Source organism: Phaenicophaeus curvirostris, chromosome 21 (genome assembly GCF_032191515.1).
Source record: "Phaenicophaeus curvirostris isolate KB17595 chromosome 21, BPBGC_Pcur_1.0, whole genome shotgun sequence".
Taxonomy (NCBI): Eukaryota; Metazoa; Chordata; class Aves; order Cuculiformes; family Cuculidae; genus Phaenicophaeus; species Phaenicophaeus curvirostris.
In genome coordinates, this window is record NC_091412.1 from 6142065 (window position 1) to 6164455 (window position 22391).

Below are 22391 nucleotides of genomic sequence, written 5' to 3' on the forward strand. Positions count from 1 at the left end.
CCAATGTCCCCATGCCAGGTTCCTACAGATGTTTCTCAGATGTCATTATTGGAGTACGTTTTTTTTCTTGAAACTTCTCTGTTTGCCCAGTATTATTTGCTCAGCTCCGACGGCAATTATTTTAGACAAAAAAAACTGGAAAGAAAAGCACTCCCAAATAATTATTTACTTTTAAGTAGAGACCAGTGCTGATTCTGTGTTACAAACTGAATTTTTCTTTCAGGTATTGAACTGAAACATCTCTGTCTGGAGTACATGACTCCCTGGCTGTCCAATCTGGTCCGATTCTGTAAACACAATGATGATGCTAAGCGCCAGCGAGTCACTGCTATTCTTGATAAGCTGATAACAATGACAATAAATGAAAAACAGATGTATCCTTCCATTCAAGCTAAGATCTGGGGAAGTCTTGGACAGGTACACATTCTGCGTAATTTATTGCAATTTGTTGATAAGCAGATTATAGAGTTTTTAATGACTTAAATGTTAATGCAGAAAAAGAAAACGGATCTTGACGTGACCTAAGCATATTTGCTGAATGGGAGTAGCATGCAAGTCCTTCTGTCTATAAAAGTCTATAAAATACTTGATAAAATCATTAATGAACTGTGACTTCTAGGGGAGTTTTCAGTGCATTTGGACAGATTTGATTCTTACTTGTGTGTGTGCTGTGTCTCTTTTGAGAAGAAACTTGTTTTCTTCATGGCTGTATTCATATGTGGCTTGTGCTCCAAATCTCTGATAGAGGAGTTCTTGCTTATTTTCTGGAAGTATGATTTTTCCTCCACTTCAAATCCAGATGGTTTTCTTTATTAGGTTCAGAATTTTATGAATACTTTAAAATGGAAAATAAAAATCATAGAAATTAAATTGTAGTTTCTTCACGGTTCTAAAGCACTTTGATCTGGAGTAAAACCTGATGGAATTCAGCTTTATAATTTGAAAACTTACATTAGGCTTTTCTCCAAAAGGATAACAAATTGCTAAAACCGATGCTTCAATTTATAGTAGTTATTCATCTTCAGCTAAAAAAACCCAAAAGATTGCTTATCTGAAAGGTGTTTTACTGTGGAAAAAACAAAGTTAATCAGACTGATAAAAAAGAATTTCTTTCTTCTGACAGATCACAGATCTCCTGGATGTGGTGCTGGACAGCTTCATCAAAACGAGTGCCACAGGGGGCTTAGGATCCATAAAAGCTGAGGTTATGGCAGACACAGCTGTAGCACTTGCTTCTGGAAATGTAAAATTGGTTTCAAGCAAAGTGAGTTCCCTCTTTGCCTTAATTTCGCCTTAATTTCCTTTTATATAACAATTTCGACTCATATAGTAATGTGACACTGAAATGCGTTCTAGTAACTCAGTACATGCAATAGTGCAAAAAGCATGATAAAATAGCTTCCAAGCAACAGAATAATTCCAATGTGAAATTATAATGGTTTTTACTGAATTGTTGAGCTCTGCTCTTCGTTTGAGTAAAACGGAATGGTTGATCTCTCATCAGGTGATTGGAAGGATGTGTAAAATAATCGATAAGACTTGTCTGTCTCCAACACCTACATTGGAACAGCACCTGATGTGGGACGATATTGCTATCCTCGCCCGTTACATGCTGATGCTCTCCTTTAACAACTCTCTGGACGTAGCAGCGCATCTCCCCTACCTCTTTCATGTTGTCACTTTACTGGTGGCCACTGGTCCCCTTTCTCTTAGAGCTTCCACTCATGGTCTCGTCATCAACATCATTCATTCTCTTTGCACTTGTTCACAGCTTCACTTTAGTGGTGAGTTTTTTCAGATTTTTCAATTAAGCTGATTGTTTAAGAGATATTTGAGTTGACTTTGTCTCTTTAAACTGTTCTTTAAACAAAATACTTTTTTGTAATTCAGCTTGCATACAAATCAGAATGAGGATAGGATCTCTAAAACAAATGAGTAAGGAATTAAACAATTACTATCAACTTTAGCGCAGGTGCATAATGTAAATTGTGTAATGGGTCGTAGAAAAAGAGAAGAAAGTGCCGGTAAGTTCCTGTAATGCAGAGAAAGGAGAAAATATGTGTGCGCTAAAACTGGCTGATGTGCATTTTTTGCATGGTTGCATAATGTGGTAACAAAAATACCAATTACATAAGCGAATTGTGAAGCTACACTGTTAAAACAGGTATTTTGTATACTGCTGTATTTTAGCAGTTCTAAAATAATCAGTATTAGCAAACATGTAGTTGTCACTTCTCACTCCAGAAGCAGTATGGTATAAGCCAGGCTAGATTTTGTGTAGAATAAAAACAAAGTTTATGTAATCATGTCTTTTTTTAGCATCCAAAAGCTCATTTTATATCCATATATATCAACAGCGTATGTGAATACACACACACATATAGATGTATAAAGAAAAGCTTTGCTTTCATGTGCACAGAGGAAGGCGAGCCTTCCTGTTTAAGCAGTGAATTGAAGTACACTGAAATGAAAGTTCAGAATTGTAAAAATATTCAGTGCTAGTAGCAGGGCTGTCATTTTCTTCTGATTTAAGTGGCTTTCTTCATTTTTATGCCAGAGCCAAATCTAGAATTTGACTGCAGGCTGACCTTACAGCCCTCCTGGTATTTCAAAGCAGGAACTCTCCAGGTTTCCATTTCCTGCACCAGTGTGAGGAGAAGTCTTGTAGAACCACAGCTTTAAATGAGTTTCTTTGTACCTGTTTTTAGAGTATGTCTTCCTAGTGCCTGAGTTCAGCAGTCTGTGTGCAACAGACCACAGTTCTTTTGGCAAGCTTGGGGAGTGTAGCAGGGAGCGGTGGTGGAGTGTGCAAAGGGACATCTAGGACCATTATCTACTTTTGTGTTCGTGGGAGGGTGAGCCTAAGTGTGTTGAAAATATGGAGTGGATTTCAGTTCCTTTAAATTTATATGTAAACATTTTTCAACAGAGGAGACCAAGCAAGTTTTAAGGCTGAGTTTGACTGAGTTTTCCCTGCCCAAGTTTTACTTGCTGTTTGGAATCAGCAAAGTGAAATCAGCTGCTGTCATAGCTTTCCGATCCAGCTATCGTGACAGGTCGTTTTCTCCTGGTTCCTATGAAAGGGAGACTTTTGCGCTGACTTCGCTGGAAACAGTTACTGAAGCCTTGTTGGAGATCATGGAGGTATGTGGTTCAAATTAAAAAAAAATTATCCATAGGGGAAAATGTCACTGCTTACACTTAGTACAACAAGCAGTGCAGTGAGATGTACCTCCTGTGATGCGGTAACGAATAGTTAAGTAGCTGCATTCTGAGAACTAAACTAACCATACATTCTGAATTTTAAAGAGACTTTTTCTGAATGTCATACATATTCAAACAATGTAATTTTTTCTAGGCTTGTATGAGGGATATTCCAACGTGCAAGTGGCTGGACCAGTGGACCGAACTAGCTCAAAAGTATGTCGTAGGCCTCAAAACATAACCCCTGCCTGCCTTTGTAGTACACTTAGAATTTTCAGCTTTTTGTTATACAGCATATTTGTTGAATGTTTGTTTAATCTGATGTGGTCTGTTTCTTCACAGGTTTGCATTCCAATATAACCCATCCCTGCAGCCAAGAGCGCTTGTTGTCTTTGGCTGTATAAGTAAACGTGTGTCTCATGGACAGATAAAACAAATCATCCGAATTCTTAGCAAGGTAGTAGACCCATGTACCCTGAATAGATTTGGTGGCAGTAGGCTTTATCAGTGCTGAGGCTTCTAGATTTACAGTAGTTTTCAATACTGACTTTAAAATTTGAGCCCCTGAGATTGATCCAGAAGTTAGTATTTAAATAAACAAGAAATTTTCTGTTAAGGCATTTAGCTGCGTGCCTGTGATTCACAACTTCCTTTTTTGAAAGGAAATAAATAATCTAATGTGTCATAAGTAAATACAGTAAGAGCAGGACGTTGCTAACTTTAAAACAGACAGCCTAACTTGGTAATGATGTTCTGTATTTTCTCAAGAAGGTTGCATTCCATAACAAGCAAACAGTGTGCTAAACGTGTTTCCTTTAAACATTTAATTAGAGTTTTATGGACATAAACTTTAACGGAACATCATCTGAATTGTAAAAGAGCAATTCTCTTAATTCTTGCACTCTTACTTTTCTGACACACGTTGTGCAGTTGCTTCCAGCGGTACACGTGTCACCTTAGTCTAATACTCCATTTGTAAAAGTAGTTGAAGATCTTTTTAAAATGAGCTCAAACTTTGTAATCTAATTGAGAGCAACGATTACTCTTTAAAGCTTTGATCTTATTTTGACAAAGCAAAATCTAATTATGGTTGTATTTTTATTACTTTTCTTCTTTTTCCTACAAAAAGGGACTTGAAAGCTGTTTAAAAGGCCCTGATAATTACAATAGCCAAGTTCTAATAGAAGCTACAGTTATAGCACTCACCAAGCTGCAGCCTCTTCTTAACAAGGTAAGCAACTGGATTTTTAGAGTAAACAGAATGTTTTGTAAATGAAAATTATGATTATGGGTATAATCTCAAAACTATAAGTAGGTATTGTGGTATCTGAAATTCACACTTCAGTGCTATGACTCATGCTCAAAAGTACTACATATGGGAAGTACATCAGATGTTTGCACGGGGGACCTGTGCAAAGGCTTTAAAAATGCTTTAGAATGTGCTGTTCTGCTTCAGCAAACTGGGCCATAGCAATATTGGCAAAGGCTGAACCACAGGCTGTCTTGTTTCTCTCTGAAAGATTTTCACTCCTGGCTTCAAAACGTTTGATTGCTGCGTGTCTTGTCAGATCAGAGCTTACTACGTTAGTCTTACCTGCTGTGGTGTTGTCAGCCACCTGTGTGATACTTTCAAGTTGTCTTTGATCAGCACACTGCTGGCTGTGCCGTTAATGAAGAGCCTTGTGGAGTTACTGTTAGTAAATAAATCTTGTTCCTCGAAAAATCTGCTGTTTAAGAGACCCAGGATTTGTTGAGTGCCAGTTCTTTCCTACATGCTTTTTTGATTTGGAGAAGAAAGCGCCTGGCCAGTTACACGTGCAGAATTGCAATCCAGTTTCAATGTGTGTTCTTCAAGCGATAATGAGAAACACATTTCTGTTCAATCTGGTGTCAGGCAATCTGTATCTGACACTTTAGTGAGCAAAAGAAGAGAGAGGGAATGGTTTGGGGGAAGGAAGGACTTTACTTTCTACTGTTCACCTGTAAAGTGGATTAAGACTGCAGGTTCATGTGAACATCTTTTGGGATGGATGTGGTGGAGGACAGAACCTTGTGCAAGAAATCCAAGTCCTGCTTGTCTTTCTTTCATTTACAAGAATTGACTTCAAAATGAAGTCACGGATCTTTCCTTTTTCTCCTAGGACTCGCCAATGCACAAAGCCCTCTTCTGGGTAGCTATGGCAGTCCTGCAGTTGGATGAAGTGAACCTGTACTCTGCAGGCACGGCGCTGCTGGAACAGAACCTGCATACCTTGGACAGCCTTCGGGTGTTCAATGATAAGGTCAGCAGGCCCTCTTAAAATTAACTTTTTGTCACTTTTTTAAGAAAAATGAGATATGATGAGTAACTTTTGATGGGGTTCTCCTGTATTGTGTTTTTCTCTGGGTCAGAGCCCAGAAGAGGTGTTTATGGAGATCAGGAGACCGCTCGAATGGCACTGTAAGCAGATGGATCACTTTGTCGGGCTAAATTTCAACTCCAACTTTAACTTCGCACTAGTGGGACATCTCCTGAAAGGTAAGAAACATACGGCTTTTCATTTTAGATGAGCACTCTTATTTCAGAAATAAAAATAAGTCTAAGGATAAAGGGGAAAAAATGTGTGGTGGATTTCAAGTAAGCTGGATTACAGAATAGATACAGAATTAAATGTTCTTTGGCTAAAGGGCTTTGCCAGGTTTCCCATATCCATGGCCTATGAAGCCTTTTAGTGCTAGTGATATCAATTCTGAACTGTCACAGGATGTGTGGCTTCATTTGCTGCAGTTCGTTACCACGTCCTCTGAGGAAGCTGCCCTTCTCTGTGTGCTTGCCTGTGTTCAGGCTCTCTGTTCCTTTCACAAGACTGATTGGTGAGATAATTGATACATGTACAAACGTCTGAAATTATGTGATTTGGGGAGAGGGATGTGAAAAAATTAGTCTGGAATGTGCAGTTTCTGTTGTCGTCATGTTTCCTTACTGTTTACATGAAGTTTCATGAGAACATGCTGAAGAATATTTATCATTATTTTCAAAATAGTAATGCTACCTAAAATATGCATTAAAAATTAAATACAATATTTGGTTTCTTAACCTCATTTCTTAGGGTACAGGCATCCTTCCCCTACCACTGTAGCAAGAACAGTAAGGATTTTACATACACTACTAGCTCTGGTTAACAAACATAGGAACTGTGACAAGTTTGAGGTGAACACCCAGAGCGTGGCTTACCTAGCAGGTAAAAATAAACAAGCAACCGTTCTTCTGAATTTATGTCAACTGAGAAGGAATGGATTATTGTGGGGAATCTTATGGTTTTATGTTGACAAAATTGTTGCAACGTAAAGGAAACCTGTAACTGGGGATGGACAAGAGTCTGGGCTAGGCTGGGGTGCATCGCTTAAAGCTATTTGTGGGCTGAAGGCACAGGTCCTACTGTGCAACCTTGAAAATACTTCAGGGATGCTGAAGGTTTCTTGATTTCAGTGCATGCCTTGGAACAGTCAGATTTCTAGGGGGTAGAAACGAACTGTGACCATGCAAAGGCAAATGATTGAATTGTGTAATTGTAACTGGACGGAGAATGTAATACTTTTATATGACCTACGTTTAATCCGTACATTTCAGTAAGGTGTAATTGCATCTCAACAGTCATCTTTATACTAAGTAAAAAAAAAATTAAATTGATGGAATATTCCTTACCTTCTTCAATATGTTCCTGCCGCGGAGAACTTATGTTACCTTTCTTTGAATTTTTAGCTTTGCTGACAGTATCTGAGGAAGTTCGAAGTCGCTGCAGCCTAAAGCATAGGAAGTCTCTCTTGTTGACAGATGTTTCAATGGAAAATGTTCCTATGGATACATATCCCATACATCACAGTGACACTAGCTATAGGTTGGTTGTCTGACTTTTAGATAAGTTATACACATTTCAGTGTCTGTTTGCTTTACTAAGTTGTCTGAAGGTAACTTGTGGTATATTGAAAACTGAAACCTACATTCATAAAGCGAAGTTAATATTCTGGTTTTGGTTCTGAACCAATATGCTGCTTATACTGTGATCAGGAATCACAGAAATTTGAGTGTCGAATTCCTATAGATTTAATTCTGAGATCCACAAAGCTGTTTCAGAGCTTAATGCTTTGGAGGGTCTTAAACTCTTTGCAAACCTCTTTCTACAAGACCTAATTACTCCTCAGTTTTTGTTTGTATTTTAAAAGAAAGTTTTGTTCTTTGGAGTGCTTTGAGGCATGTACTAAGTAATCACTTGGTCCACGTCTTGGGAAATCTTTACACTTTATAGCCTGTCCACAGAGATAAGCTAAGAAGTTGACCTAGAAGTGGCACAGAGAGCAAATTTCTCTCAACAGGGAGCACTTTACTCGGTATTTTCCTTTAGCATCCAGTATGGAGTAGCTGATTATTAAATACCTTTCATTTTGCCTCATAGGGTGATTTGCTTGTGTTCTGTTCATTGCTTTATTTTTTATCTCGTGATCATTACATTCATATCAGATTGTCAGTTACCTCTAGCTCAGGCGTATTTGCAAGCAAAAGTACTCATTTTTTCTTAGTATGTGTTTTGGGGAGATTAACGTACTAGGAAGGATGGGTTTAATAGAGGATAGTTTTGCTAGTTGAAAAATTTATGCCTAAATGTGCACAGTTTTAAAGATTTTCTTAATTTAATTTCTCTGCACTTTCAGGACACTAAAGGAAAACCAACCATGGTCATCACCAAAGGGGTCAGACAGACTGGCTGCCAGTTACCCGACAGTGGGACAGATAAGTCCTCGAACACGAAAATCCATGAGTTTGGATATGGGGCAGCCTTCACAAGCGAACACTAAAAAGCTTCTAGGTTATTAAGATAACTAATTTACTAATCTGTCTACAGAATATCTCAGGAAGCGTTACTGGAGAAAAATTCTACTTGGATTTATTCTGCCTTTAAGTGCTTGTTCCTGATTCAGAGGAATATGTGGAGTTTCTACAAAACACAAGTTAGAGAGCACTGTGCAGTTAAAGAGGACTAACTCAATTCTTTTGATCTCAAAGGGGGAGAAACAAGAGTGGCACTCAAAATGTGTGTGTTGGAGTGAAAAAAAAAAAAAAGAAAAAAGGAGGAAAAAAAGATATTCCAGATACTAAAGAGTCGTAGTGCCAGTTTACTGCCACCCACCCTCTTTGACAAAACCAAGAAGCTGAACACCTTAGCTTAGCTACTGCACAGGATACTCTGTCTTATGCTAGAAGAGATAGTTGGTCCCAAAACATTTGAGATGTTTTGGAAGCAATCTGATTTTTATTCATGGCTTCTCAGCGCATCATCTTTACAAGTAATGTCTTAATATCAGAGGAACGAGAGGAGTTGCTTTGCCTAACTTGTGGTTACTCTTTTACATTATATACGGAAGGAGAGGGGCGTTTCTTTCATTACAATCCTATTACTGCTTCCTTTTCAGTAGTCACATTTTGGCATGTCTATTCAATGTGATGTGTTGACCAGGAAACCATAGCATGCCCACAGCTCACATATTTGAATAAATTGCATGCTTTCCTCATACGTATCGTGAAGCACTTTGGAAATTGTGATGGAGAGCGGCATGATGTGATCGTATTTTCTCTACTATCCCTGAAAATGGTGAAAATGTCCCCAGATTCCTATCAATACATTGTAGATAGGAGAGTAGCTTGGCCAGAGAGTCAGAAATAGTTAGAATATGGATTTAGGTGTCGTGTTTTTAATTGCCTGATAAATTGTTTTTAGGTACAAGGAAAAGTTTTGACCATTTGATATCGGACACAAAGGCTCCTAAAAGGCAAGACATGGAATCTGGAATCACAACGCCTCCCAAAATGAGGAGAGTAGCCGAAAATGATTATGAAATGGGTGAGAAACAGGACTAACATTTTAAGAATAATACTAATTATAAATGCTTTGTATACATATACAAAGGCCTATTTCTAAATTCAGTGTTTATTTGCCTAGGTTGCTACAAGGTGAGGGAGAAAGATCTCTCTAAACATGAGCTTCTGAGCAGTGTAGTCTTCCATATCCCTGGCAGCTGAGGTTTGAATTAGAGCTGCTCAGTTTGCAAATACAGAATAAGGGGCAGCTATAGATTACTGCATACAGGAGTGAAATGAGAGAAAAAAAATTTGGCTTTTTATAAGCTAAGAAGCCCTAGCTGCAGATTTCTGCAGGAAATGGGACGTGACCTAATGCCTGGAATGCCTCTCTTCATCTTCTCCCACATCTGCTTCCTGTGCCCCCATCCCCAATTGCAATGCAAGACCAGGGTTCTTTTGTTGTATCTGACGTCAGTCTGGTGCCTGACCCTGAACATGGTACTTGCCACCCCTGGCCCTGTATTCCACCAAATAGGAAATTGGGGTTTTTGTTTCCCATTCGAGAATACATCCCATGTAGTGGTCTAACACTGCTAGTGGTACAGCATAGTGGTTGCTTTTCAACTTTATGAAAAGGCTGGTGAACTCTAAAGTTTGGATGTGACTGGATTTGCTGTGGAAGAGCTAATTTTGGTTTGGGTTTATATTGCTCTGGATGAGTTGCTTTTTTTTATCTGGCAGAAACTCAGAGAATATCACCGCAACAACACCCCCATCTTCGAAAAGTTTCTGTTTCGGAGTCAAATGTCCTCCTAGATGAAGAAGTTCTGACTGACCCAAAAATTCAAGCACTGCTGCTTACAGTTCTTGTAAGCTTTCTTTATGTATTTTGTCTGTTGTTTTCTGACATTCTTTTATCTCCCAAAGAAGCATACGTGTTCCTTGCAGTGTTTCTAAATTCACAGGGATCGGAATCACTGTGATGTGCAAGTCTATTCTTTTGTTGCCATTTTTCCAGCTTCCTAGGGATCGCTTTTTGAGTGTATTTCCATGTTCTTTGAGTGCAAATCCTGTATTTTCATGATTCTGCATTGTTTTGTAGAAATTGTCTGACAGTCACCCCTTTTTCATGGTAAATTTTTATCACAAACTAATTTTATATAATGAAAGCATACCAGTGTATTATAGTTAAAAAGTTAAGAAGTGAAAATTGTAGGTATCCTGGCATGATTCAGTTTAAACATTATTAACTGGTGATACAGGCACAGTGTGATAGTGCTGCCTTGAGATATACCAGCACAGCTACTGTTCCTGATGTAATTCAGAAAGACTCAGTTGCCCGCTTCTGGCAAGTACCAGCTAGAAAAATTCTTTGCCAAAATAGAAGCTATTACCAACTGTTGTTATTGTTACCTACGGACACATAAAATAGCTTGATTGCATGTCCAAGGAAGACATGATGTTATCTTCTGTAATGCTGCTTTCTACTATTCAGCGATCTTTAAGCCTTAATCTACGACAACAAAAGCCTGAAACTACTTCAATTAAATTAGAAGCATGCTAACTTTATCCTTTACTTTACGACAGGCAACATTAGTGAAGTACACTACTGACGAGTTTGACCAGCGGATTCTGTATGAATATTTAGCAGAAGCCAGTGTTGTCTTCCCAAAGGTCTTTCCTGTCGTGTAAGTATCTAAACTCTGTTTATGATGACTCCGTGCTTGGCCCTTCCTTTGGAAGATCCCTGGACCAGAACAAGGATGTGTCAGATACTCCTCTATAGGTTATGAGCCACTGAGACAAATACGCGTAGCAATTTGAGAATTGTCTTTTTTTCCCCCTGTGTTAAATGGATAGAATATTCTTACGGGGAAAGGCATCCTCGGATCCCGCTGGTACAGATGGTGCTCAAGGCGCCCCTCAGCGTCAGGCTGTCGGGCAAGCTGGCAGAGCGTGGGAGCGCTCCGTGCCGCGGTTGCTAGGGCTGCACAGCCATCGGTTTCTTCCAAAAGCTTTCAGCATCGCTGCTGCCATTGCTCTGGGCTGGTGACTCAGCGCAGCTTTGTGGCTTATTGGATGCTGTGGAGAAGCCAATTACATTTTAATACATTCACGTACCTTTCTGTACAAGTAATAGATGCTGTCTCTGAAGTTTCACACCAGACACAGGTTTTTTAATTAGTACCCCAGATGCCTGTCAAAACTGATTGAATGCATAATGTAAGATAGTTTTTGGATGTATTTCTTTAGATGTCTTTTAAAAGTAGTATTTGCTGGAGTCAGTATATGTAAGAGAAACCCGGCTATCACAAATTGAGATCAGTAGACTTAGAAAAGTGACCTGAGTATGATTTAAAAATAATGTTGCCTTTTCTGTCTTTATGAAGTACTGGTCACAGTACATACAAGTTCTGAGAGTTACCGAAACCACAATTGTAAATAACTGGCATTTGTATTAAAAAAGAAATACATGAGATCCGCAAGGGAGCTGAAATGAGACAGTATTCCCACACATTTAAAACTTCCAGCTCTGACACGTACAGAAATCTTGTGAGTAGTTTTTTGGTGGAAAATAATTAAGGTATTTGCAGTTTCAAGTGCCAGATGAATGCTTTAATGGGTTATACTGTTCCTACAGGGTTTTGAAAGTATTACGCATCACAAGAGTCCTCACTGAGCATATATAGGAATTGTGTCCTACTTCTAATATCACTGAGATTTTGAACATCCCACCCTAACTGCTGTTTGCTAAAATTGTTGGGAACTTCAGATTTCTTGTATTTAATGAACAAAAAATATGCCACATCTCTTTTCTTCAGGCATAATTTATTGGATTCCAAGATCAATACCCTTTTATCGCTGTGCCAGGATCCAAATTTGTTGAATCCAATTCATGGGATTGTTCAGAGTGTTGTCTACCATGAAGAGTCTCCACCCCAGTACCAAACTTCTTATCTACAGAGTAAGTATTTTTCCATTTTTTTAAAAACTGCTGTATTTTAAGTTAGATTTAGCTCTGAAAATGTTTCAGAAGTGCAGCCCTAATAGAGTAGTCCGTCAGTCTTGTGTGGCATCTCTCCAACTTCGTGTATCCTAGTAAAAATAAGAGCTCACATATTAAGAAAAAACTTCTGACATGAATCTTAGAACTTTTTGTTGCAGTTGGGCATCAAGTATTACACCATCCGAGTGAGTGAAAAGAAGTTGAAAGTCCATATTCTGTTTCCATTAACCAATTTAAGGAAATGGAAGCCACAAGTGGTGCTTATAAATGATGAGTTTTAAGTTAACTGTCTGAGTTAGCGGCTGATTTTGTTATTGATAAAATCACAAAGCATAACGTGTGGTTTTCAGAGCCCAGGCTCACTTCTGCAAGACACTTGAACACTTAAACCTAATTGTTTTTTAATGACCCTTTTCAAAATCTTTACTGGACGATCCATTAGGAACAGGTCACAGTTGAGCAAAACTTAAAAGTTGACGTCATTTTTAAAATGAGACGCATTCATGTGCCAAATTTACCTTTTAAAATGTCATCAAGAATTTCTTGTATGATGGTTCTAAGATCTCAAGAGGTCTACAGCTTCATTATTTCACATACAAATGAAAATGCCTTCTTTTTGTTATATATGGTTTGGAAAAAAAATTTAGTGTTGCGTCTCCAAAATATCTTCTTTCCATGCCTAAGTAAGTCCAGGCAATGTTCTATGTATACTTTCTAGTTGTTTTTGTCAGGAGAGCACTGTGTTTTTGTGGTAATTTTCAGTTTCTTGTTGTAGGTTTTGGATTTAATGGGTTATGGAGGTTTGCTGGGCCATTTTCTAAGGTAAGAGCAATGCACATACATGCGTTTGTATTTTGCCTTAATTTTCTGTATAAAGGACATATCTGCATCTTCCCTGGAGCACCAAAATGACAAGCCATGCCACTTACATGAGCAAGTGAGGAATGCAGGGCTCACTGCTGTAGCTAAACCAGTTTCTGAGCCTGCATCAGGTGTTTTGATAGACTCGGTAAAATCAAATTACCAAAGTTGCATAAAAGCAGTCGGGGATGTAAATGTACTTTTTTACTGCTCCCACATTCACTATGGGGACTTGGACGTACAGTTTCACTTTAAGTCTTTTGTTTATTATGTGTGTCTTAGTGTAAGGTATGAGTTTGACTAGAATGATATTTCCATAAAGTTAGATTTAAGGTTAGAACAGAACAAATAAATGGGGCACTGACTATGTCTGCTACTGTTTGTTCCCTCTGATCGTTGTAGCAAGAACTAGATGAGCAGAGTAGGCCACGTTTTGGGCGTTTGGCTCTGGGTGTTCAGCTCTGGGGGTGTAGGCAACCCTTTCAGTAACAGGATAGGTGCAGACAGCTGGGGCAGTTCACTTTGTGGGTCAAACAGCCCCTCTTTTCTGACCTTGCACTTCCATGCGCTACTGAAATTACACTCAGAAGTAGTCTTTGAAGTGCACATTTAGATTAGTCTGGAAAAGACCACAGATCATTTTTAGATACTCATGTCAAATGCTTTTCAAAATCTTCAAGCAAAACCAGTGCCCTGTTGGAGCGAGTTCTGGGGCAAAGCTCGTGTTGACAGTACAGTAGAAAGAAAAGAACCAATTTTTTTTCTTTTTTTTTTTTTTTTGTTAAATCCCCATCACCCACAGCAAACACAGATTCCAGACTATGCTGAGCTCATTGTGAAGTTTCTTGATGCCTTGATCGACACATATTTGCCTGGAATTGATGAGGAAACCAGTGAAGAGTCTCTCCTGACACCCACATCTCCGTATCCTCCTGCAGTGCAGAGCCAGCTTAGCATTACTGCTAACCTTAACCTTTCCAATTCCATGACCTCGCTTGCAACTTCCCAGCACTCCCCAGGTCAGTAGCTGTTCTGGTACTGTTTGGGTCAGGGAAATGTATTGAATTTGATGGGTTAGCCAAACACTTGGCCTTGTTGTGTCTTCAGATGTGATTATGCATCAAACATCATTCCACTCTTGAGTCAAATGGATATTAAACTGTTTACTAAGCTATTACACTGATGTTTCAGATGTTGGATTTTGTCCAGCACAAAAGCTGCCTTCCAAGTTGTTATACATGAAGGAAATGGCGTTAACTGTGTTGGAGTGAACAACAGCTGTGTCTTCATCTGGAATATATGCAGCAGTGGAGCCTTGAAAATTAAAAATATATAAATATATAACCATGATAATTTGTAAGGAGAATAATACTGCTCTGGGGACTACAAGGTAGCACATACTAGGAAAAATAATCCATAACTGTGCTGTGGAAGAGTGTGTCTGGGCTGACTCAGTTTCCAGCCAGCACTTATCCAGCAGCATCATACAGAGGTCATACTTGCCCTTGAAGAAAAATGTATTTATGGAGATATATATGGAATGCTGGGTTGGTTCAGAATATTGTGTCGCCAGAAATGTGCTGGTGATAAAATCAAAGCATTCAAGAACAGAGCCATCATCCAAGGATAGTAAATGCCCTCTGGCTTGCAGAGAAGGGAATTACAGGGAAATGCAGAGGTTAAACTTCACAGCATAGAATTTCAGGGTGAAAAATTAAAGAGTAAAACTTAGTATACAGATGAAGCGTAAGCCATAGGAAATTAAATATATAGGAAGAAAATTGTATTTGTGTCAAAGAAATATGCATGAAAAGTTTTTCTGAAGTGATTTTGAATTACTGTCTCATATGCTGAGGAATTCTTTACTCTTCTTTGTCACAAAAATTATACTGTGTGTTATTTCTCAAATGATTTAATTATTCAAGTTCTGAACGCTGAAGTCAAACTTTTATTTCTGCTTTGTTTCTAACCTTGATGGAAGGCTAAAAGCCATTTGTGTAAGGTATAATAGTGAACAGAGGGTTGGAGTTTTTCACTCTCTGGTTGCTCACTAGTTTCTGCAAGCCCTGAAATAAGCTCTGCTTCACTGTACTTGGCTCCAGTCAAGAAATTGGTTTTCCAGATAATGAGGTTGTTCACAGATGCTCTGTGTGTGTTCTGTTCAGTATGATGAGTATTGCAGAGGTGCAGCAGAGGTAAGACAGTATGAGAAACCAACTTCAATTGTTTAAACATGAGGCAGTCAACTTCTTTGTATTCTGATGTTGTGTTCTAGAGTTATAGTCTACGATGCTCATCAGTCTAAATAGACTCAGGCCAGGATTTGTTTCCCAGTTTCCTGCCAACTTAGGATCATTTATGACATTAAATAATGTTGTCCCAAATGAGGAGAGAAAGCGTGAAGCGTATTTTCTACAGTTGTTACCTCTCTCTCTGCTGCTTTACCAGTAGCACTTTTAGTCTAACGGAGACAGTTGTTGCCACTGTTTCCTTATTTTGTGTTCCTGCCCAAGAACCAATAAAAGAGCCTTGATCTGAAAGGGACTTACTGGCCCCAGATGGAATCCCATTTGATTTGAGTGATAAGAATCAGTAAAAAGTTGAAGAGATGAATCTCTGACTGCTGTTTTATTTAACAATTGATGATGTCTTTTATACATTAGGAATACCTAATGCAGCCACTGTACTGCACTGTCATGCAGTTCATCCTGTATATAGAAATATTTCTGTATTAAGCCTCCTAATAGACTGCAGGTACAGGTAACAACCAAGTCTAGGGAAAAGGAAAGTGGGTTGATAAAAAACTTAATATACAGCCAAGCGTTATCTGTGATATTGGAACAGGGAGGAGGCTTAAGTTGAAGGTGAAAAAAGTAGAGCTTGCTGTCAGTGTGAAAGTACGTGTTATGGGCAGCATCTTTCCATGCAGAATGTCTGCCATCGGTGGCAACTCCAACTGTTCTTTTTGCAAGGATGAAGTGACGATGCAGGATTAGGATCTCTGCTAGAGAAGAAAGCATTTTTCTATGTAAATATCTGTCTTCTTTACACCTCACTTTCTAGTTCTCCTTCCGTGGTTAGTGAAAAGGAAGGAATTAATCCAGCTCGTCAAAAATTTCTGTGGAATGTTCTGCAGATAGGTGGCTTTTATCAAGAGCCATCTCCAGAAATGGAGTTGGGAGCTAGTAAGCTGGTTCAGGATGCTCGTGAGTTGGTACAATGCATTTACGACACTGTGCTTGGTTTGCTTGGAAATTAAATTTTGCAAGACCAATATGAAGAGCAAAGATTACTAATGGTTCCATTTTTGTGCAACCAGAGTGGAGGCATCTTTGTAAAGCATCTGCCTTTGCAGGTGTTGCAGCCAGCGTGAAACAGCCTTAAGCCATTACTACTGTACGAAAGCCTTGTGCTTACTGTTCAATCCAAGTGGTATTTTCCCATCATCTCTTACTATTTATTAGTGTCTTGCCTGTTTCCTTCAACATTCTTGCTTCATTCTAACAATTTGAGTACAAAAAGACTTGGGGCTTGATCAGAGCGTCTCCAGCTTTCTCCAACCATGGACCAGATCACAACACAGAGCTTTTTGGTGTGCTCTTTCACACCATGTTTATTATATTGCTCAAGTTTAACCAACCTACCCTTTCACTAGTTTAAACTGGTGTGTTAACCAGTGTGCCTTTGCATAGAATGTGCTTTGCTTTTTAAGCTGTTTAGTTGTATTACAAAAGTAATTGGTCTCCTGGCACTTAAACAGCTCCTATATCTGAATTTTTATTCTCATGAGCCATGGCTAGAGCTGCATGATGGTGCTGTCACACATTTACACTGTACCGACAAGAGAGAGAGAGTGAGCTGAGGAAGACCTAGTATCTGCCCAGATAAAAATCACTGGTGAAGGAATTGCAGGATATGAACATGGGCTTCAGGATTTACTGAAACAGCAGGGCAGCTGTGGGACTAAATGGATGCAGATCTGTTTGCTTACTCTGATTTCAGAACTACCAAACAAGAAAATCTAGTGTGTAGCAGTGCCGAGTTACTTTGTGACCCTGAGCTAAACAGTTTCAGCCAAATAAGGTTCCTGTTATGATTACAAATAAGTTACAGATGCATCAAAAAAGTCTTTTCTTGCATCTGGAAACAGCTTGGCAGGTCATTGTTTGTAAATGTTTTGTCTGTCATCATCTCTTCTCTCCCTCCCCTTGCCATGGACATGATTCACTTATGGTTTTTTTTTTTCTTCCATTCTGTGTCTGAAGCTTCTCTGCCTTGCTCTAAATCTGCAGTTTTCATGCAGCTCCCTCATCAAGGTACACTCTACTTTCATCATATTTGCACGAACTGCTGCTTGATCTGCTTTAGGCTGGGCTTGTGGCATGAGAAGCGGTTTACTGATCCTTTGACACAAGAATGGCTTCAGTGTCAGAGCTAAACTGTCGCTTTTCTTGTGTGATGCTAATGATGATACCTGATGATAGAGCAGGTGAAGGAAGTCAGTCACATCCTTAAGAAATTTGGTAATAGAGAAGTGGATGCTTGGTATATGAAATTACTGTGCGGCAGGTATTAAGCTAAAATAAGGAACTGTTTCACGTGAGCTCTTCCAATATACAGGAAGTCAGCTTTAACCTTTAACATCAATTGTACGCCTCCAGAAAACAGACAGAAGTTCTTTGGGCTACACTGCAGCAGGCAGAAGCTCAGTAAATTGGGTACTCAACACTGTTTGATTTCTGCTTCTATATAGAGAAATACAAAGCAGCTGCAGAAGAGGTGTTTTGCTCACACACATGGGTTCCTTCTTATTCTCCTGGTAGTTTTGGGGTTTTGTAGGCTCACAGCCCCACCAGGAGATGAAGAGCGGTGTACCCTGCCGCCAGCTTCTCACTGCAGTTTTAAAATTGTTCTGAATACGTGTGCAAAACATGGAGTGTGCTCTTTGTTCTTGCTAATGCCAATGAGAATCGGTTTCTTACAGGAATGAGGCTTAACTGTGGGAGATGTCATTTACAGTAATAGGATTTTGTTCTAACCTTTTCCTTCGCTGTCAGACATCCTGATTTTTGCTGCTCGCTGTACTTTTAGCCTTTCACGCAAAAACACCCTTCCTGCTGTTCATACCAGCACTGCACGTGTACTGTAAATGGTGAGAGTGTTGCTCAACACACATCAAACATACTCAGTTTGTTGCAGAAATAATGTGACAGCTGCTCTAGGATATTGCTACAGGAGTGATTAACTCACAGCAGCGTCGGCATAAAAGCAATTATTGATTGGAAGCATGTCTGCATTAAACAGAAGTCTCGGCTTTTATTTCTCCAAGTTACTGGCTGTGTCCAAAGCTGTTGGAGTAACAGCTGATAACCCAAGGCTTTCATCTGCTGTCATCCTGTCAGCATGGAGTTTACACTAAAGCAGTTCATTTTTGAGGCTTGTTTGATGTGATTCTTTTAGTAAAACGTAACAGCTACCTGGTCCTGCAGAGAACAGTTAGAGCTTCTCAGAGAAGTGTAAATGCACTGGGGTATAAAGCCTGTCTGGTTTCATCCTCATCTTGCACTCCGTCAGCGTCCTCTGGCCTTTGGTGGAACTGACCTGTGGCAACAGCAGTTCTCATAAGGATCCCCAGACTCTCCTGACTCTGTGTGTTCTCTGTTAATGCCTGGCTCAGAAAATTATTGCTGTAGCTGTCCTTGTTAACACTTAATGTTGATTTTTTTTTTTCACTCCCAGTTTGTCAGGGTTTAAATCATATAATCAACGCCTGCACTTCGACACTTCACTCTGCAAGAGAATATCTGCAACATTTCTTTCTTCTGGGTGCAGAGCGAGCCAGATGAGCCTTTTGTTCTGCCTGGGCATGAGACAAAGCCCTCCAAACATTTGTTTATGCATTAAGTACTTTTACTGATCTTTACTTGTGACCCAAGATTCAGTGTTGAGGGGGATTTTACACACTTGAATACAGAGGAGTCTCCTCAGGTAGCAAGAACTGGCCTCTGCCATTGCAGCAGGGCTTGCGGATTCAGAAATGAAGCTTTCTCACTGTGACATTCCCCTGTTTAGTAGTGGTTGTTGGTTTTTTGGCTGGAAGAAGCCCATAGATTTGACAATCTATCAGCTGTTCCTCCTAGAGAACATAAAAGACCAGGAGAGACTTGAGTCATTCTTCTCTTTGCTCAGTCTTCTCAGAACTGGAGTAAGCGAGGGCTTTGTGGCTGAAGACTTCTGGTTTGTGTTTTTGGCGGGTACGGATACGGGTACAAATGGTTTGTGGAGGGAGGGGGAGCCTTCACCTGCCATGCGAACATTTGTGTGCTACTTCCCTATTAAATAAAATTCCTGTTTCTGTTCTAAGAACTGACTGGGTGCACTGGGTAAGCGGTTCACACCCCTGGCTGTTTCTGCACAGCTGTAGGAAAAGTTGCATGTGTTGAACCAGATCAGCCAATGCCCACAGGCCAGAGTATTTTGCCTTGTACTGTTGGAGACAGATGAGGCTAACGTCAAATTCAGTCTGAAACTTCAGGGCAGGAGATAATTTGAAGGGGTCATGTTAGGATGCTCCAAGCACAATGTAGGGGAGCGTAGATCTGTGGGAGCAGGCATCACACTTCAGCACATGGAGGTGTTTTACCTGATCAACATCCAGGATCTCGCTGAACACAGGGTTGTACATCTCATCCTGAAAACATTATTTTTCATACTACAGTGCTGCAAGGAAATAGCTGTCTTTGATTTGTCAGTTATGAGATGTCATTGCCAGTAAGATTGTGTTACATTGGCCTAGAACAGTGCGCGAGGCCTGGCCGGGGTTACTTCTTCAGGCCTCTAGGTCATTTCTTCGTGGCCACTGGTGTGGGACTATGTTTCAGACCTGTGACCAAACTGGCTTTGATCCACACTTAGCCCTGGCGAAGAGTCAGAGCGCCCTTGGCTGGAGGGGAGGGACCCAGCCAGGCTGGTGACCCCAGCTCACCGGGTTCTCGGTGCAGCTGGCACAGTGTTGGTGCTGACACGGGGACGAGGGCGCAGGGTTTGCCGCCTCCACCTGGGACTGCCTGGGACTGCTCTGCCACAGGGATGCTGAGCAACTGGCTTGGCATCACCTGGTTTATTGCGCTTTTCTTCTTTTCTTCATCCACTCATTTACCAGACAGTTTTTTTAATCTCTCCTCCAAATTTTCTTGCTTTTGCTCTCCCCTCCTCCTGCCCCACGGGGTTGGGGGTGAGCGAGCGGCTGTGTGGGCTGAGCTGCCTGCAGGGGCTGAGCTGCTACAGTTGGTTTATCTCCCCGCTGAGCGGGCTCTGCAGTGCCCACTGGTGAGTGGCAGGCAGGCTCTCAGCAGCTCCCGGTGGGATTTTCCCATCGCTGTCTGCCTGCTCCTTCTCGAAGCACGAAGCGCAGGATGGCCCCAGCGGCGAGGCTAACCTTGTTCCTTGTGTTTCCCCCAGGGATCGACAAGGAGAACGTGGAGCTCTCGCCCACCGCTGGACACTCCAACAGTGGGAGGATGCGCCACGGCTCTGCAAGCCAAGTGCAAAAGCAGCGAAGCGCTGGCAGTTTCAAACGCCACAGCATCAAAAAGATCGTGTGATTCTTTTTTTTTTTTTATTTTATTTTTTTTTAACCTTTGGAAACTGACTGCCACGCGTGGGCCTTACGCCGGGGCCCCCGCCGGGTGTGATGCTGCACTTAATTTTTGAAGTTCCCATCCCGTCAGCCGTGTTGCCAGATGATCAACTCTTGAAACATTGCCTGAATTTTAATGCCTTCATTTCTTTTTTTTTTTTTCTGTTTTCAATTTAAGCTAGTGTTTCAGAACCATGCACGTAGATCCTGACGGACTTTGTAGCCGGAGGAGGTGTGGAGTTCTTTAACACTGCAGAACCGTATCTTGTCCAGATACGAAAGCCATTTCCGTAGACAGCTCTACCTTCTGTTACTGGCCCTGGTTGTTTCTTCTCTAAAGGGAAGTGTTCATCCTTAATCCTGTTTGCACACTGTTCAAGGTAGTGGCTTTATGAGCCAGGGGAAGTTACTATAATCCTGGTTTTAATTCAGACCTGTAAGATTTTTAGCTGTGGACTTTTTTTTACCATACTTAAAAGAAACTTATGATAGCCGCAGTACAATGAGCTTACCCAGAAGTGGTGGATTAGATCAAATTTCTAGTAATTAGCAATAAATTTGAGAGAACGAGAAGGCTTCATGAGTCTCTTACATTCCCCAGACCATAGCTTCACATACTTGGACTGTACATGGACCAGACTGGACAAACTGGCTTTTTTTCCAAAGCAATTTTTTTTTTTTGCTGTACTTTAACTGCACTAAGAAATGTTGTAGAGTGGAAAGAAAATCATCAAGAACTGACTATTATGCTGTCATCGTAGCAGTGTTGAGAATTTATTGCTTCTTTCTTCCATTTAGCATATACTTTAGTTGTGCCCTTCCCAACAACATGCACCTTCAAGAAATTCCTGGCAGAATAACCGTCAGGGTATGGAGGGGAAAATTTAATTGGTTAACTTCCAGCTGCTTTTGTGCTGCCCCAGCAGTGGTATAAAAACAGGAATGTTTGCTTCAGGTACATGAATCTAAAAATAACTGACACTGTTAAATCCAGGTTACGTCTGAACGTCTGCCGTGCAATCCCCGCTCTCAGTACAGACGTTTGCAGTCAATCCCGTCTGGCAGAACTTTGAAGGGGTTTTAGTTCATGAGGATACGTCCCTGGGGGGTTACAGGAAACTGAAGCTGCTGTCGCTGTGAAAGACGGGCCAGCTGTGGTCGTGCATCAGCGACAGGCGGCTGCGATCCCGTGCTGCTCAGCTGGTGACAGCGTGCGGAGCGCTTGGTCTCGGAGGCCGGCAGGAGCTCTGACAACAGGGGCTGTCGGCCAGGTGCCCGTGGCGGGCAGTGTGGATCTCCTGCTGGAGACCAGCTCAACTTCCCAGGTTCAGATCCCTGTTGTCTGGTAGGGATTAACAATCCGTAAGTGGCTTTAAAGGAAAAAAAGTATATCCACTATATCAAATAAAATCCTCTAGTGCAATTTTGTGAGTGGCTTTCAGTAAATCAAACTCCACAGCTAAATTATTAGAGAATGGTACAATTAAGTGTTTGGATTTTACTGCTATAGCACATAATTTACATGTATCCACACAGTAACAGTGTAACATTTATGTAAATAAAAGTACCTTTATTGTATTGATTCGTAAAATAACAGTTTAATTCCTTTAATTTGTTTACAGTCCTGGAAAAACTATGAACACAAACTTAATATGCAAATAGCTTGCCAAACCAAGAGGAAAACTTAGAATTAGCAGTCTTGAAACAGATGCGTTGGGAAATACGAAGACTTGTACAATTAACCAATTTTTTTTATTCTTGGTGGTGTAGGAGCTGCAGTAGCAATGTGGTTACTGAACTGTTACAGAACTGTGAAAGGGATCATGAGGCAAGAGCTGAATATA

General features: G+C 40.4%; 1 protein-coding gene across 3 annotated transcripts in view; it reads left to right on the forward strand.

Annotated features, from left to right (window-relative positions):
- NF1 (neurofibromin 1) overlaps positions 1-22125 on the forward strand; it is an 87020-nt gene extending 64895 nt beyond the window's left edge. For all 3 annotated transcript variants that reach the window (XM_069873756.1, XM_069873757.1, XM_069873758.1), the window contains 19 exons: positions 224-417; positions 1124-1264; positions 1505-1784; positions 2930-3144; positions 3359-3420; positions 3547-3661; positions 4334-4435; positions 5346-5486; positions 5596-5722; positions 6294-6425; positions 6947-7082; positions 7894-8048; positions 8958-9080; positions 9782-9909; positions 10628-10728; positions 11863-12005; positions 12823-12869; positions 13711-13927; positions 20370-22125. In XM_069873756.1, the coding sequence (XP_069729857.1) occupies positions 224-417; positions 1124-1264; positions 1505-1784; positions 2930-3144; positions 3359-3420; positions 3547-3661; positions 4334-4435; positions 5346-5486; positions 5596-5722; positions 6294-6425; positions 6947-7082; positions 7894-8048; positions 8958-9080; positions 9782-9909; positions 10628-10728; positions 11863-12005; positions 12823-12869; positions 13711-13927; positions 20370-20512 (2702 nt within the window). In that variant the 3' untranslated portion in view covers positions 20513-22125. The remainder of the gene's footprint in view (positions 1-223; positions 418-1123; positions 1265-1504; positions 1785-2929; positions 3145-3358; positions 3421-3546; positions 3662-4333; positions 4436-5345; positions 5487-5595; positions 5723-6293; positions 6426-6946; positions 7083-7893; positions 8049-8957; positions 9081-9781; positions 9910-10627; positions 10729-11862; positions 12006-12822; positions 12870-13710; positions 13928-20369) is intronic.
- The last annotated feature ends 266 nt before the right edge of the window (positions 22126-22391 follow it).